Source organism: Gymnodraco acuticeps, unplaced genomic scaffold, assembly GCF_902827175.1.
Source record: "Gymnodraco acuticeps unplaced genomic scaffold, fGymAcu1.1, whole genome shotgun sequence".
NCBI classification, from domain to species: Eukaryota; Metazoa; Chordata; class Actinopteri; order Perciformes; family Bathydraconidae; genus Gymnodraco; species Gymnodraco acuticeps.
The window spans coordinates 438,523-456,031 of NW_022990621.1; the positions used below are offsets into that span (position 1 = coordinate 438,523).

The 17,509-nt window shown below is 39.4% G+C and overlaps 2 protein-coding genes and 1 long non-coding RNA gene across 6 annotated transcripts in view; 1 reads left to right on the forward strand and 2 right to left on the reverse strand.

The window, feature by feature from the left end:
• The window catches only part of dok4 (docking protein 4), a 137,631-nt gene that overhangs the window by 71,924 nt on the left and 48,198 nt on the right, over positions 1-17,509 (reverse strand). The window contains exons 1-2 of one of the 3 annotated variants that reach the window (XM_034229089.1): positions 1,478-1,777; positions 883-975 (exon numbers count right to left, since the gene is read on the reverse strand). The exons of the other annotated variants lie outside the window; for them this stretch is intronic. The gene's annotated coding sequence lies outside the window, so the exon portion shown is untranslated. Of the gene's footprint in view, positions 1-882; positions 976-1,477; positions 1,778-17,509 lie in introns of those variants that run through there. 3 annotated transcript variants of the gene reach the window in all.
• LOC117554635 overlaps positions 1-17,509 on the forward strand; it is a 68,085-nt gene that overhangs the window by 28,593 nt on the left and 21,983 nt on the right. The gene's annotated exons all lie outside the window — the stretch shown is intronic.
• Positions 6,862-9,332, reverse strand: LOC117554633. The gene is made up of 3 exons (XM_034229087.1): positions 8,686-9,332; positions 7,940-8,075; positions 6,862-7,731 (listed from the first exon to the last, which is right to left on the reverse strand). The coding sequence occupies exons 1-3, from the start codon at positions 9,276-9,278 to the stop codon at positions 6,979-6,981; spliced, it is 1,482 nt and encodes a 493-aa protein (XP_034084978.1). The 5' UTR covers positions 9,279-9,332; the 3' UTR covers positions 6,862-6,978.

The following is a 17,509-nucleotide window of genomic DNA, read 5'->3' on the forward strand; positions in this document are numbered from 1 at the left end:
TCTTGTCCCTTAAGTATGATGCCAATGTCTTTGGGTGCAGCTTGTGCATCTCTGATGACAAAGATTGAAATAGTTTCCTGCTGAAGAATTTGTCCAGCCTCTTCCTTCTCCGACACCTGGAAAAGAATTTAGGAAAAAAAAAAATCTGAAATTGATATAGCTTGGGTTTCCCCCCAGATGAATAGCCTAATTGTTAGACATATCGTGGACGTCCTGGAAGGCCATAATTAGCTGTAGGCGGCACTGGAAGAAGGCATTGTATCGTGATGCATTGCTTTGGCTCTTGTCTGTAGCTATTGTCTGAGCACGTCTTTAAACGCTACTAGGACTGCCTATTGGTTACTCGCTGTGTTGGTGATATTTTAATTTGACTTGTACTCCGCCCATCCCTTTCTCAATCAAACACTGAAGTCCTGGTCAATGCATTTGTCACGTCACGCATCGACTACTGTAACGCCATCCTCTCAGGCATTCCCACCAAGCTCATCAATAAACTTAACATCATACAAAACTCTGCAGCCCGGATCATCACCGGCACCAAGGCCTCAGAACACATCACCCCCACCCTCATCCAACTCCACTGGCTCCCTGTTCAATCCCGTATCAACTTCAAAAACCTACTGCTCACTTACAAAGCCCTACATAACCTGGCCTCCCCCCATCTGGCTGACCTTCTTCAGGAGTACACCCCCTCTCGCTCCCTCTGCTCCTCCTCTGCTGGTCTGCTAACCTAAATAAAATGTATTATTATTATTATTGCACTTCCATCTGGATAAGAGCACCTGCTGAATAACTCAAATGTTATGTAAAATGTGACACACATCATATAAAGTGGACAGCCTTAGCTAGCATTTTAACACCTCTACAGTAATCGAGCCTTACCAGGAATTCTTTGATCAGGTCCTCCACCGATTCTCCCATGTTGAGGATGAGACATTTGAGAGCAATCTCCCTCTTCGTAGTGGTGTCAGTATCCTGCATAAAGACAGTCACAATAGTTAATGTTAATTGTTCAGTTCGTCCATTCAATCAGTGTGAGTGTGCCACGGTTTGTTAATGTGGGATTGAGAGCTAGTGTATGTAGGAATTAATGCATGGGAATGGTCATATATGCAAATGAGCTTTGGGTGGTAAATGAGTAAGGATGCATTAGACAGTAAAGACATGAAAAAAGAGCATAGTTTGGCGTGAAGGCAGGGCTGGACACTTTTTTATATCAGTCGATCAAATAATGATTACAATATCAGTCAATTAGTGTGTCAACCATATTAAGGCCATGAAAAAACGGCCAAGAATGTAGATAAACATGAAAAATGAATGTGCCAAGTCTATGAAACCTCCGGCTAAAAGGTTGCTGTGTCGAGTCAGTGACCGATGCTATAAATAATGTATATTGATTATGTATTGAAAAATATATCTATTGTTATTGAGGCATATATGTAAGTGAGCAGTAAAGTAAAAAAACATCTGTACATACCGTTTCCACAATTGGCAGGAGCTTTGTCGTCTCCCGGATAGCTCCACCCTTCTTTATGACGACTTGAATCAGTTCACTGCACTTCTCGTCAAGTTTCTGCATGAACCTTGCTTCAAGAGGTATTGTGGTTACTCTGAGGAAGTCTTCATTCACCTAGGGAATATAGGTAGTATGTATATATCAAAGACAGACAAATTATATGTGCCTCGTGCAAAAGCGTGTGATTTAGCTTTACATACATTTGATTATACAAATATATACACTGTATATACATATATATGTATATACACTGTATATACATATATATGTATATACACACACATATATTGATCCATATTATGAATAAAGTAGTCCACTGGCTCAAAGAATAAAGTCACACTGGGTACAACATGAAGAACTTTCAAAGTAAGGCAAGATCCTTGAGTTCTGAAGTTGCAGTTAAGTTAACCCAAGTGCCGAAATCAGCGTATTTATACTGAAGCCGTATTTCATTAGTTAGACCACAGAAATTCTTTATTTCTTGGATGACTTCGTCAACCGAAGCTCCAGCTTGTCCTCTTCTAAAATCACCAGGAGCCGCGTGACGCCGGCCATGTTTGGAGATCCTGAGTGGGAGGGAAAGAGAGAAGGGTGGGGTTTGGAGAGAGAAAGAGATATTAGAGATGTGCATTTTCACGGTTGACTAATGAGTGTGTGCTATGAAAAAATAGTTTTACGTGCAACATTAGCTTTTTTGAATTTAAATGATATGATCATTCATGTTAATTACAGTGAAAACACAATGAACCTGCATAATTCATCACATCCACTTCGATTCTGACCCACCCCAAACAGATATTACTTTAGGCAAACCTTAAACTTGAATATATTGCTTAACATACTGTGCACTTATTTTTCAGCATGTATTATATTGGAAATCACACCACACAGCATCTTATTAAGATAATTACATTATATGCAGGAGTCTTTGAACCGACTGTAAAAATGTTTCCAATAACAAAACAAAAAATCTCCCAGCATGCCAAAAGATAAAAACATGCACTGCAGGTCCAATAAGCTAGGTAAAAAAATAAAACTTGAAGTTGTCTGGAACGCAGCATAAGCAAACAGCTTTACTTCCAACCTCCGTGAAAAAATACTAAGCAGTCCATGACTTATTAAACACTCTACAGTCGCCGTCAACCTATGCTTTTTAGCACTCATTCGTAGCAGGGGACTCAAATTGAACCTCCATCTACTGCGTTTCCACGAACAGAATTAATATCTCCACTAGCAACAACCTCAGCAGGTGACGCTAACATCACTCACCTCAATGTAAAGTGTGACAGGAAGAAGCACATTCACGACAAACACGCCTTCAAAATAAAAGCTAATTTCGTTAATTTCATCGTTTTTTAGCCTCATATGTACAGTTGTGTGGTTTGTCTGAGACCTCCCGGGCCAGGCAGATCCATCATGTGGGCCGGGCCTGGCCCGCGGACCGTCTAATGCCCAGGTATGCTAGCTGCTAGCTAGATAATAACTAGCTAATTAACGTTACCGCTGTAAAATAAGTCACGGATAAAATGAGTTAACGTATGTGACATTTACCAACATCGACATCACGTAATGTTAGAAAGTGTGTTTGCAGAGAAATGGCAAAATATCTAGCATGGAAATAACAGTAGGCTATGCTACGAAATACAGCAGCATAATTAAATTGTTGTTTTCACTTACCAGAATGTAATCAGTGATGCAAGTGGTTGCTCTCTGTCTCTCCGGTGCAGGAAAAGACCAGGCTAACTGTCGTGTGGAAAAATGGCACTCTTCCTGGGCGGCCTGGGTTGTTTGAAAACGGCTGAAGAGGGTCCTGTCTTGTCGAGCTTTCTGTTTAATGCGCATGTGTGGGCCTATGCGTAACCTTAAAATGTAGCCTGTCCTCCTACAAAAAACTACCAAATAGGTCGATTGTTTAAGCACTTTATGGCGCGTTTCCACTGCAGCGCGGAGCTCGCTTTAAGCGTGCCGAGCCGTGCGGGGCCCGTTTTTGGTTGCGTTTCCACCTGGCCTAGTACCGGCTAGCGGGTCCTAATTCACAGTTTTTCTGGCCCCATAAAATCGTGGTTCTAAGGCCAGGAACAACCAGGCTGAGTCGGGCTGAATATGCTAAACTAGAGAGAATCGCTGGCAAGGGGGCTACAACTACAACAAGATGAACATATTTGACCGTGATTTAATTGTAATACACATTTCAAAATGATGCCGAAGTAACAACATACTGATACCGGTTAGTAAAAACCATGAATTAATGCTTTGACAAGTCTGCAGACAGACAGCAGGTGAAAAACCTTTTAAAATGCGTGTTTTCTAAATGGAGATTGGCTAAGCTAACGTTGTAAATGCTCCGACCGTCCACACTCACAACAACGGCCTATAGGCCTACAGACATAAATAAATCAGCGACTGTATTCGCCATGACACAGACAGTCTGTGGTTTGTACTTGTTTAACTTTTGTCTAGTTTCTGAACAGATATAAGGAGCTGTGAGCTCTGAGTGCTAACAGCTAACGGCTCTGTTGTTTTTCTGGGGCTCTCATTGAAGATGACGTCACGGCTCCGCATACACTGCGTTACTATAGATACTACCCCAGCTACTAAACTGTAATGGAAATGCGCCATAAAGTGAGCCAATAGGCTACATGCACAGTCACTTCCGCATTCTACTCATAGCGGCCGATTCATTTCCTGTTTGAAAATGACGACCTTCTACACCCGCTGCCTACAAGAGCTTCTGAAATTAAAAATGTCAGATGTTCATCGGATTTGCCGGACGACTAAAGCCCCAGCCAGCAAACTCGATAAAGGCTTCAAATTATATGCTGCGTCATATATACACAACTATGAAGGTAAGAAGGTAACCGGTACTAACCAGCTAGCTTATGATCCGGGTTACGCTAACATTAGCTGTCAAAAGCTAGGTAACGCCAGAGCCCTATAGTATAACTACTATTATTATTATTATTATTATTATACTACTACTATAGTAGACTACTATAGGGCTCTGGGTAACGCTATGTACTGTTTCTGGTGTTAATTCTTTAAAACATTAGCCATTTTGCTAACAAATACTATCGTTTAATAGCCTTATAGCCTAGCCAAGGTTATCTTGTTGTTAGCCACACTGCATAATGGTATCAGCTTTTGTAAAGCAATGTTGCCATAGATGTGTTGACGTGAGTATAGATCTAACGCTGTTGCTCTGTTTTTCTTCATTCAGTGTCCAATAAAGACAGGCTGACAGGGCAGGTCAGCGTGAGAGCCTTGTGCTACAGGTCAATGCGGAAGAGCGAGACAGCACACAGTTTGAGTGTAGGCAGGCAGCATTGACACTGTTCCCCCCTGTTTATTGAGTTTCAGTTCAGTTAAACATTAGTTTACCTTAAGGGAATCTCAACAGTGTCCTACTTCTCCCTGCTTTATCACAGCTGATTGGTCAGATATTATTACATTGATTATGGATGTGTAAGTTTGGGGGTTCAAATATATAGTAAAAACTGCTTTAATACAATTTTCAAGGCATCTTAGTTTCCAAAGAAAGTTCATTGTGGTATTGTAGGGTAAGAGGGTAACACTAAGCATTCAGGAATACATGCTTCTTCTAGGATAATGGGTCAGTAAAAATAACCAATAATTCTACTCATAACCTCCTGGCTCATAGTAACAAGTGAGGTTACTAATCACTAGTATTTCTTCTCTCTTTTTTAGATAACGCTTCGTGATTCATCACCAGTGGTGCTCACGCACAACCAGTGCTCCTGTGTTGCAGGAACTGTTTTGTGCAATCACACAGTAGCATTGCTGTTCCAAACAGCACACTACACTGAACTGAACATGCCAGTTGTGCCACCTGTGCATAGCTGTACTGAATCGGAACAACAATGGCACAAGCCGCGAACAATGGTAATTTCAATGAGGTTCAAATACTTGTAATCTTTCACAGAGTTTTTGTCTTAAAGTGACTCAACGAACAGTAATTGTCTTTTCCTTAAGGGTGTGAAGCCAGGGCCCATCAACTCCATGGTCTTCACCAAGCCTGTACCAAATAGGATGGTGCAGACTGGAGTAAGGTAATTTTAGCTGGAAAATTGTGTTTCCTGTGTTTTTAAAATTCATAATTCTGATGCTGTATTCCTAACCTTTATTGTCACATTAATGTGCTATATTGTCTTTGCCATTCTTTGTAGGAGTGGATTCTACAGAGGCATGGTGGGGCCATTACCAGATCCCTGCCTGTTCAGAGTTACGGAGGCATACTCAGCATTCAGCATTGAAGACAGGCCGCTTGTGACCACAATGAACATGAGACCACAATGAACATGAGACCTGACAAGCCCCTTGTGGAAAGTGCCTTTGGGATTGTGCAGGAGGGCAGTGTTCTGTCCTATCAGATGCCTGCTTTGACGTCTCGGTACACCACACTAAACACTGACACACCACCAACACCCCACTTGCCCATAGAGGGGTATGTGATCTTGCCATGTGATTTACCGCTGGTGTGCTCAGAAGAGGAGCAACTACATATGAACAGCTTATCTGTTGATTTGGAAATGTCTCACAAAATTGAGGAGGCTACCCGTGAGCAAAGCTCTAGCTCAGAGTGGCATCTGCTCCGCAAACCCAGGGTTACTGCCTCTAGGTTTAGAGAGATTTGTCACGTCAGAGGTGAGAGCTCTGCTAACTCTCTTGCAGAGCGAATACTCAAAGGTACAAGGCAGACTGCAGAAATGAGGAGAGGTGCCGAGATGGAGCCCACAGTAGCAGCTGAATACAGTAGACTGGCAAACGTGAACTACTCCCCTTGTGGCCTTGTCATTCACCCCTCTACGCCCTGGCTTGGTGCCTCCCCTGATGGAGTTGTTTTTGACCCAACAGAATATCCCCAATTTGGCCTTGTTGAATTCAAATGTCCCAATGTCCCAAATGATGTCGACTGCAAATATGTGCAGATGGAATGTGGCTCCCCTAAGCTCAAGAAAAGCCATGCCTATTACTGGCAAGTACAGGGTCAACTTCTTGTATCTGGGATGCAGTGGTGTGATTTTGTAGTGTGGGCACAAGAGGACTACCTGGTGCAAAGAATATACACAGATCCAGAAGTGCAAGAACAATCAGAGAAAAAGTAGACTTTTTTTTTTTTACACATACATGCCGAAGTACCTGTCATTAAAAAAGTAGTGGGCACTGTAGCCATTGTTAACTCTGTAAGCAGTTAGCTGCTATATATTGTTTGTCACATTTCATATATGTAAATAAATATACAATTGTATTTAAAAAGACAATAAAGTGAAGTGATTTGTGTAATGAATAGTAAATCAGTACATTTGTAAGAAATCATCAACGCATTGTAATTTGCTATTTACCATTTATTCAAACAAAACACTAGCGTGTGTCAGGCAACACGGGATTACGGTGTGCTCACCCAGCTTAATCACAGCTACCTGCACAGGTGTCATCATCTTGTCTTATTTCACCCATTTCTTGACCAGTGCTTTGTTCTGATAGTTTGACAGCATACATGCTACTGCAAACAGTTGGTTGATGTTGTAGGCATGGGACAGGAGGATGACACCATCAAAAAGTTTGTTCTCTTTTATCCTCCTAATGACACGCTCCACATGAACCCTCAGTCTGGCAATGGCCTGTGTCTCCCTCACCTGATAGGCTGGCATTTGCTTCTGCTTTGACAGAAAAGGTGGGCAGTACACCTTGCATTTGCAGCAATCGCTGATCAGGAAGCCCTTATCTACCATCACTGCCATGTTTTCAGTCAACAACGCAGCTATTCCAGATTGTTTGAAAATCTCCTTGTCGCTGACAGAACCACCATACAGACTGGAAACAAATGTCACTGCGCCATGTGGGGCTATGCCAACCAGGGCTTTCATGGTGCAGTGAGATTTGTATGTAGAATACATTTCACTTTGGAGGAGGAGTGAGGATGGTGTTTGACACCTCAGCTCTGTGCAATCCAGGATCACCTGTGTGTCTGGGAAATCTTTGAATGCCTCTGGGAGGTGGGCTTGAACTTCTGCAGGTGTAAGCCAGATGCACTGTGACCCCAATAAAGTTGTAAGAAAACTCGTCCATGTTGCAATGATGCGGCTCACAGTGGACTGGTGTACGTTGAAGCGGTTTGCAAGGTCCCTCTCTTTCAAACCCACCGACAGGAAGCAGAGAAAAAGGAAGAACTCGTCAATTGGCTGAAGCAGCTGTCTCTGGAAGATAAACAAAGAAAGGGTACTATATTAATGTCATGAGTGTAGCACACCATGGGAAAAACATTAAGTTGTTTTAGTTCTCTGATGTATTCAAAAAGGATTGAGTACTATAGCCTTTTAGCCTACACGAAAGCAATGAAATGTTGGAGAAACATTTTCCCTTCAGTTTGTGTTTAGATTGTGTGTTAAAAGAAACGTAGCCTACCGTTGATGGACGTGCGTGTGTAACCACTTCTTCATTCCTCTTGGCAGCTGATATCGCTCTTGTAACACGAACCATTTTATAAATGGAAGGCTCAATCAAAAACCAGAAGGCCATCAGGTGGTTATAGCTCGGGAATCTGTACACAAAAGACACATGTCAGTCATTAATTGACTCGTTAACTGTAACACATGGGCTAATGCTTTCCTCTTGTTTGCTATAATACATTACAATTCAAATAGACTGATTAAGAAGGCACTTGGTGCAGATATAGTAATATACAGCAGTAACATGTAACAACTACATTAAAGCAGCAGTAATAATAATCTAAAACATACAGGGAACATTTTACACAGAATGACTACTTTTACTCTTCATTCTTAAGTGTGCAACTGGGAGAAACGCAGTGGATATTGACATGTACTTTTACTTTGGTAAGGTTTTGAAGATTTCCACTTGTAGTAAAGTATTATCAGTATGTTGTTAGTATTAGTATGTTTTACTCCACCACATTTAGTTAACCTTCATAGTTTCTAGTTACTTATGAAAACACATGATTTATGATTCTACATGTTCAGTTCAGGAGTATTTTCAAACCATAGTATTTGTACTTATACTTCAGTTAAGTTGAGTAGCCTACTTATTCCAACACTGCATGCAAATAGTCAGCAGTCAAACGGCAGGTAAACAGGATTCTTTATAAGCTAACCCATCTCAAAAACTTGGATAGAATTTAGCCAAAACATTACCTGGTATAGAATCGGATGTTGTCGTCGGAGCCAGCAAACCGCTGTAAGCAAAACTCTCGCTGGACTCTTAACTCCTGCAGTTGCTTCTGCAGATCCTCCAATGTTTTGGAGTTGTCTTCTGTAGCTTGAGAGGACATGTCCAGTGAAGCTGGTTCAGGGGTTGAGCAGTAATCATGGTCACGGACATCGATGTGCTCTTCCTGCTCCTCCCGAGAGACTGGTTCAGTGGGCCGCTCCCTTCTCTCCCAAACACTAGCCCGCGGTGTTTGAGCAGTGAAGTGATTCCACTCAAACAGAGTTGGGACAGCACCTTTCACAAGCCTCCTACGGCCATCAAGGGTTTTTGGCTCTATTAGTTGATCCGTAGCGAAGTGACGACTGCAGACCTTGGAGTGAGAGGAGATTGTAAAGTTATCGCGTCGTATTTTAACCAGCCACTGTCTTCGCAGCTCGAGTTCGGTCGGAAAGCCATGGAAACTTAGGACGCCGTTGAATTTAGCTGACGCCGTACAAAGTGGGACACAGCAGTGCTCGGAGTAGTTCTTTACTTGTCTTTGCAAATGCTCCGTTTTGAAAATCTTCCGTCGACTCATATTTAAACCACAGATTTAAACAGTAAAACATTTGTGGACGCTCAGCTACGCAGACCTGAAGCAACCCGGAAGCGTCCGAGCAGTATAACGGCTAAGGCGGAAGTACGTCTCAGACCCTAGTGCATGTAGCCTATCCTAACCATACCGAGCGAGGCCGTGTAGTGGAAATGCGCCATTAGATTACGACCATTACGACCCATAGCCACGTTTTAAAGTGTAGCCCCTCTAGTGGTCGTGTAAGAAACAACATGCTCCCGTTTATTCACAAATAACCCTCTCTGGAAAATCCTAAATTGTAGAATAGTTTGGCCATTAAAATGGTTTTTGATTAGATTTCTAGCGAGAAGTGTATATTGTACTTTTATAATCCACGTCCAGTGGATGTGTAGGATCTATAGTTTGATAGATATTACGAAGATGATTTGAGGTCTCGCCAGGATAACGTGGATATGCGGCAGCTTCCATGTAAAGTTAACGTGGGTGAAAACAGTTTTTTCGGTCTCGAAGTTTTCATAATAAAACCGGATATATTCCCCTCACTGTCAAATGATTACACAGTGATATCTGCATTACTCATCCACTAAAAAACATCAGTTTATCCTTGTTAATTACACAATATTGATTGGTTTAAATTGTGTACAATGCTTTTGTGTTTTTAACCTTCGATTCAGAGAAACAAATAGTTTTTTAGGAGTTTAGACACTACAGTTTCCAAAGACACTACACTACCCAGAATCCCCAGCTATCGTTTGGCACTACAACATCCGCCTTGCTTTATAAACCCCGTGATTAGTCATCAAGCCCTGTGATTGGATGTTGGAGTGGCAGTGCGACAAGGTTACGCTGAGCGTCAACAGCTCTTTGAAATGGAATGGAACCACGGCAGACTGGAAAAACTGGAATTGGACAGGTCCCCCCCCCCCAGAACTACACATGCTGGCTATTGTGTGTTTCGTAACATTATATGGCACGTCTCTTTATAAGACGTTTTAGTATTTCCCACAATTAGAAGTTGTCAGTATTAAACTGTATACACCCTGGAGGTTTAGGGGATACGAAACACAGTGGTGTTATCAAATTTAAAACATATAATTAATAAATGGGTGAATTAATATACCCACATGACACCTAAGGTCAGACGAGCTTTATTTAACAGCTGGTCTTATGTCTGTGACTCCTCCTGCTGTTCATTGATAAGCCTGAAACATGTACTTGTCAAGGTTCAGAGGCACATTTTGCAAATATGGCAGTAGCCATCGATCATCTTAAGATAAGATATACTTTATTGATCTCAAGTTGGGAAATGTTTTTGTTACAGCAGCATACTACTTCTACTCCACTACAATTCAGAGGTTAACCTGGTCTTTTTACTCCACTACATTTATTTTAGTTACTTTGCAGATTCTGATTAATGATGTGAAATATAAACAACTCTTAAATCAGACTTTAGTTACACCCGAGTCAAATTCAGGGAAGGTGATTGTCAAGTGCCAAAATAAACTATGCAATATATTGGACGTTAAGTACTTTGTCAGACTTAATATTTATCTGTGGATAACCCCAACGTTTTTTTCTTATTCAAAAGAAGACCTTAACTTAAAGTATTCTTTAATGTTTAAATAAAGCCTTATTAGTTGGTCTGTTTTGCATATCCTCCTGTTAATATCTTTGGACGTCCTGCACTAAACTGTTTTAGAGATCACTACAGTATCTTCTTGATCTTTTCTATTTTGTAGGTAGGCTACTGTTAATATTTAAATGTTTTCATCATGTAAAACGTATTCAACAACAAAATTCAATAATGTGCTTTAACCACTAGGCGGTGCGGGTTAAAAAACCAGTGGTGTAGTTAATGAAACATAATAATATCAAACATAATGACTATTAACTTTATTGTGAAATGAAAACAGAACGGTAAAGGAAAATACAGTTTCAGTCTCTCGATGTGAAGCTTATGCATTGTACCATGAACCTGTATAGACCTGTAACAGTCAACTGCATGAGGAGTTGGAAAGGTAATGAATGAATGAATTAATTAAAATGTCGAACTCGGACTTCATTTTAAGGACATGTCGGCCAGGGGTGTAAAGCTATATTTGTTTAAGCACCGGATTGGCAAAACAGGAGAGTGTGTGCACCAGTCTGCCTTGATCTATGAATTCATGTCTGTGACTCTCACAGTATCTGCTGCCCACAGCTGTTTTATAGAAGCAAAACCTCCTTCACTTCATGAAATCTCTGGAGGGTTAACTCAGCCTCTGAGAAGAGGAGCGTGCAGTGCCTTCACTGTGTTTACCTTCAGAATCATTAGAAAGGCTAAGAGCGACCGCAGGCTGATGTGTTTTAACCACACACACCTATATATATTTATATAAAGACTTCTTAAAGAATGGATCAGTAGAGGCTGAACAAAAATACAAGACATACAAAAACAAACTAACAAAGATAATACGATGTAGCAAAATGGATCATTACAACAAATTATTGGAGGATAACAAAAATAACATTAAAAATACATGGAATGTATTAAATACCATTATTAAAAAAGGAAATGAAAAGGCACAATACCCAAATAGTTTTCTGTCAAAAAACGATACAGTAATTTATGACATGACCTCAGTTGCCGAAGATTTCAATAAGTACTTTGTCAATGTTGGTCCTTGTCTAGCTGGGGAAATTCCAAATACTGGTTGTAGTGATGGTGTTGAAAGTAAAGATATATATGTGAAGGAAACTATATTCTTAAGAGGGACTGGTGAAAATGAAATTATTGACACAGTTAAAAAACTTAAGAGTAAAAGGTCTACAGACTGTCATGATATTGACATGTATACAGTTAAAAACATTATTGAATGTATAGCAATACATACATCTGGAGATAAACATGTACTGTCAAACTATAGACCAATTTCATTGCTCTCACAGTTTTCTAAAATACTGGAAAAAATCTACTATACAAGACTAAATGACTTCATCACCAAACATAACATACTCTATGAACAACAATATGGTTTCAGAGCAAACAGAACTACATCATTTGCAGTTATAGAATGTATGGAACACATTACTAAGGCAATAGAAAAGAAAGAATATACAGTAGGGATATTTCTGGACCTTAAAAAAGCATTTGACACGGTTGACCATGAATTATTAATTACAAAACTACAGAGATATGGCATTAGAGGTGTTGCATTATCATGGCTATCCAGCTACCTACATAACATAACATAACGTACGTTGAACTACAAAGCCATAAATCACAACTACTGCAGGTTACATATGGGGTGCCTCAGGGCTCCGTCTTGGGGCCATTACTATTTATTCTGTATATTAACAATATATGTGAAGTATCAAAAACTATTAAAACCATTCTTTTTGCAGACGACACAAGTCTACTCTGCTGTGGGGACGATTTAGAACAGCTATTGGTCACAATGGAGAAGGAACTGAGCAGGATGAAGATCTGGTTTGACCAAAATAAATTAACATTGAACGCAAGCAAAACCAAACTCATAATATTTGGGAATCGATCGACCAGAAACTCACTATTAATGGCGTCCAATTAGAAAGAGTATCGGAAATAAAATTCCTTGGAGTAATCATAGACAATAAATTAAGTTGGAAACCACATATAAGCTATATCAAAGCCAAAATGTCCAAATCAATAGCAATTCTGAATAAAGCCAAATACCTAATTAATCAAGCTTCTTTGTTTATGCTGTACTGCTCCTTCATACTTCCATACATGATGTATTGTGTGGAAGTTTGGGGGAACACATATAAAACAAATACACATCCTATCTTCATCCTGCAAAAAAGAGCCATACGAGTTATACATAAAACTACCTACAGAGAACCTACAAATAAATTGTTCATCAAACTAAAAACACTAAAACTACAAGACCTGGTTGACTATAAAACTATTCAAATTATGTTCAAAGCCGCAAATCAACAATTACCTCATAATATCCAGGGACTTTTCACACAGAGAGAAAGCATGCACATGTTGAGAGGAAACTGCATTTTCAAAAAAACACCCGTACGAACAAATGCCAAACTTCATTGCATCTCATCAAAAGGTGTTAGTCTGTGGAATAACTGTAATGATGCACTGACATATTGTACAAGTCTATCTAAACTGAAAGTATTATTTAGGAGCCAAATCATTAATGGTTATGAACAGGACCTGTAAAATCCCATTTGTTGTTATTTCTTGTAATTGTAAAAGTAATTTATTTCTGATTGTTTTTGTAAAAAAAACAATTAACAAGACAAACATGTCGCTGATGACGATGACCTAATGTTTTATTTATAAGAAAAATATATGTTAGAGGGGGTAGGACCAGAAAAGTTTTTTTAAGCTTCTTCTTACCCCTGTTGAACATGACAGAGACTATCTGAGAATTTTGTTTTTTTTTTTAATTTTTTTTTTGTTGTACTTTGTTATAATTATTAATTTGAGTGAGAAAAAAAAAAAAGGAAAAAAGAGAATATATATATTATTGTTGTATGTTTTTGTTTCTAACATGTTCAATAAACTGACTAAAAAAAATAAATAAAAAAAACCTACACGCACACACACACACGATTTAAACGCAGACTTCTGTTCCTCCATGTTTCGTTGTTATCGTTTCACTGAGCGGACCCGCCCCTTTTTTTTTTTAAACGCTCCCTTTTTTGGTCCATCTGCGGCGGTAATAGGTAATAATGATGATTTGGCTGTACCTTTAGTAATGAATATTAAATTAAATTAAATGTATTTCATTATGAAAACGTCGAGACCGGAAATACTGTTTTCAACCCGTAACTTTACATGGAGGCTGCCGCATACCTCAAATCATCTTCATAATATCTATCAAACTATAGATCCAACATATCGACTGGAAGTGGATTCTAAAAGTACAATATACACTTCTCGCTAGAAATCTAATCAAAAAGCATTTTAATGGCCAAACTATCCTACAATTTAGGATTTTACAGAGAGGGTTATTTGTGAATAAACGACCATCTGTAACGTTTGCATTGAACGGGAGCAGGACGTATTAAGCGCTGGAACAAACGACATATTTGGTCGTAATAATTGGGCCTGAACAATCGGCATATTTGGTCGTATGAGTTTGAGGACTTGTTGTTAAAATGGTATATTCGTGAAAAGGGATATTTCTTAGTTGAGCTCTTAATGAAAAATATTTACATTAAAAAAAATGTATTGAAAGACAAATTATTACTTGAAAAAATAAAACAAATAATGTTAAATTGAATGGAAGGATAATTATAAATTGGATGGAGTACAGCTCGAAAACCTTTTTTCAGTGTAGGTAGAAAGGAAGGTAGGTTGGCAGGTAGGCAGGAAGGAAGTAAGGAAGGAAGAAGGAAGGAAGGAAGGAAAAAAATGCGCAACCATACATACAAACACACACACACACACAGTCTCCCTCTCTTTCAGTTTCATCTCAGCTCATTCCATGCTTTATTGACATGAGACAAGCACCTGATCCACTGACAGAATGTAAGCTCGCAGGCAGGAAGTGGAGCAGAATGCTCCAGTTGTCCTCTGCCCTGCAGGACTGTGTTCCCAGTCCACACCAGATCTGACATTTATTTCACTTTGTTCATATTCAAATCATTGGATACTTTCTGAAATGAGACAGGGACAGTTATGATACCACATATTAAAAGCAGCTTGAGTACATTCATGAATGCATCAAGCAAAAGCTAGAGAGAGAGAGAGAGAGAGAGAGAGAGAGAGAGAGAGAGAGAGAGAGAGAGACGATCTCTCCCTCATCTTCGTCTCGATCTTCTCAGGCTCTCTCCATCTCTCGTCTCAGACTGTCTTCTCTCTCTCTGTCTCTCCCTCTCCCTCTCTCTCTTCTCTCTCTCTCTCTCTCTCTCTCTCTCCTTCTCTCTCTCTCTGCTTCTCTCTCTCTTCTCCTTCTCTTCTTCTCTCTCTCTCACTCTCTCTCTATCTCTCTCTCTCTCTCTCTCTCGCTCTCTCTGTTTCTCTCTCTCTCTCTCAATTCTCTCTCTCTCTCGTCTGCTCCTCGAGAGAGAGAGAATTTCCCCCGTGTTATTATCAGAAGTTACTGTAAACTGTTGAATAATGTAGTTCATCTACTTTTAGTAGTTTGTTTAAATGTTTTAATTATGTTGTTTTTGTTTGTAGAAGTGCATCATTCCTTGATTTATTGTAAAATGAATCTGAACTTTTTGACCTGTTATGATGATAAACTGAAGCAATTTCTAAATTAACCCAATTAAGTGAGTTTTAAATCGTCCTACTTAGTTTATAAGGAAATGATGAAGAGGAACAAATTAAATGATGTGAAAATGATATCTATGAAGGTGCTGACGCTGTTGGCGGTTCTAGTGTTAACAGAAATTTAAATTAAATATGTCTAATGGCAAATGCCATATATTATTTTCTTACCTGGAATTCTGCCTTTTTGAACAGGCATTTTGAGTCCTAGCTATATTGTCTGCAGTTCTAGGGTTAATATGAATCGAATATGATTGTCATCGGTCTAAATTAGATTTCAAATGATTAACTGTGTATGTAATGAAGATCATAGTGTGGGTTGAATCCATTTTCATAACCACTGTCTTTTAACTGATTTAAATGCGGAAACTGGGCTTATTCATCAGAATGTTGTATGACTTGACTTGCTTGACTTGACTCTCACCACAGTGACTTGGGACTTGCTTGATACTTGTAGGTCAAGACTTGAGACTTGCTCATGACTTGCACATGTAGGACTTACTCCCACTTCTGCCACAATCCAGCCTCTGAGCTAGGCTAAGCTCAATTAAAAGTGTTGTTGAAACAAAACTAATCGTGTCATCTGACCCTGGGACAAAAAGACAAACATGCATATTTCCCCAAATGTCTGAATGCTCCTTTAAATTCCACTGCTTATCTGTGGTCATGCTGCAACAGCACTCAGACACACAGGCAGCAGCTGCTCTATCACACCACTCATCAACAGCATGGTTATAGGAATATAACAGGCCTATTATGATATAACTCCTCATCATGTGATTCTTCATCAGCGCAATGCAACAACCAACAACTGCTTTACAACTCAGTGAGCAGATATCCACACACACACACACACACACACACACACACACACACACACACACACACACACACACACACACCCTGTCTCCTAAAAATTACGTTCCCACAGAACTAAACTGCATTCTGAATTACGTTTAGCTTGAAACGTATTTACTCCCACGTTACGTTCGTTATGAACGTATCTAAAATACGTTTATTTTCTACATATCTTCTAGAAACATATTTTCTCCCACGTTACGTTCCTTATGAACGTATCTTAAATACGTTTATTTTCTACATATCTTTGCCATTTATTGTCTTGCTTATAATAATGATAATAGTCATTTATAAATATCATTTTAGAGCACACCTTTGAAATCGAGAATCAGGCTCGATATATGGTTAAATTAAAATCAGTAGGCGAGGCTGTAATTTCGCCAGCTGTTACTCTCATGAGCGAGGCAGAAAATAATAGTTTTAACATGACAAAAAGCTGCTGTGTCGTTTACCTCAAACATTAAAACAAATCCAGAGTTACGTGTTTCTGTACTTCCTCTAAGAAGAAAAGACAGTAAAAGAAGAGCTCTGTGGCTTCAGGCTTGATCGCCGTTCAAATGACAGCGTTGGTTTCCCCAAAAGTGGGCGGAGCTGTAAAGTGACGTAGATTTTACTATCATCTATTATTCAAAACCATTCTATGTATTCTAACGTAAATTACATGCCAGTGTTTTATCTTTTTATTTATTTGTTTTTATTTTAAATCGTATAAACGTCTGTGAGGAAAATAAATGGGGTTTAGAGCCTCAAAATACTGAAATCTGTATTTTTTAAAATCTTTTCCTTCTAATTTGTTATTCTTTTCTAAATAACACACTGTTATTTACTCAACAATAACACACAATTATCCTTGTTTTTATTTATTTGTTTAATTCTATAATCTTGGGCTTTTTAGCCGTAAATAAAGTCACCAGAAACAGACGGGATATTTCGAGATTTAGGATGGCCGAAGACACTACATTACCCATAATCCCCAGCTATCGTTTGGGACTACAGTCCCGTTGACAAACCCCGTGATGTTGGAGTGGTAGTGCGCCAAGGTTACGCCGAGCGTCAAGCTCTTTGAAATGGAACGAAACCACGGCAGACTATTCAAAACTGGACTCGAACGCCCCCC

Excerpts from the sequence above, each read along its gene's own strand:
- LOC117554633 (XM_034229087.1), bottom strand. The coding sequence starts at position 9,278 with ATGAGTCGACGGAAGATTTTCAAAACGGAGCATTTGCAAAGACAAGTA. Across the intron at positions 8,076-8,685 it reads AACATCCGATTCTATACCAG|ATTCCCGAGCTATAACCACC; the intron begins GTAATGTTTTGG and ends TTTTGTGTACAG. Across the intron at positions 7,732-7,939 it reads CACACGCACGTCCATCAACG|AGACAGCTGCTTCAGCCAAT; the intron begins GTAGGCTACGTT and ends TTTATCTTCCAG.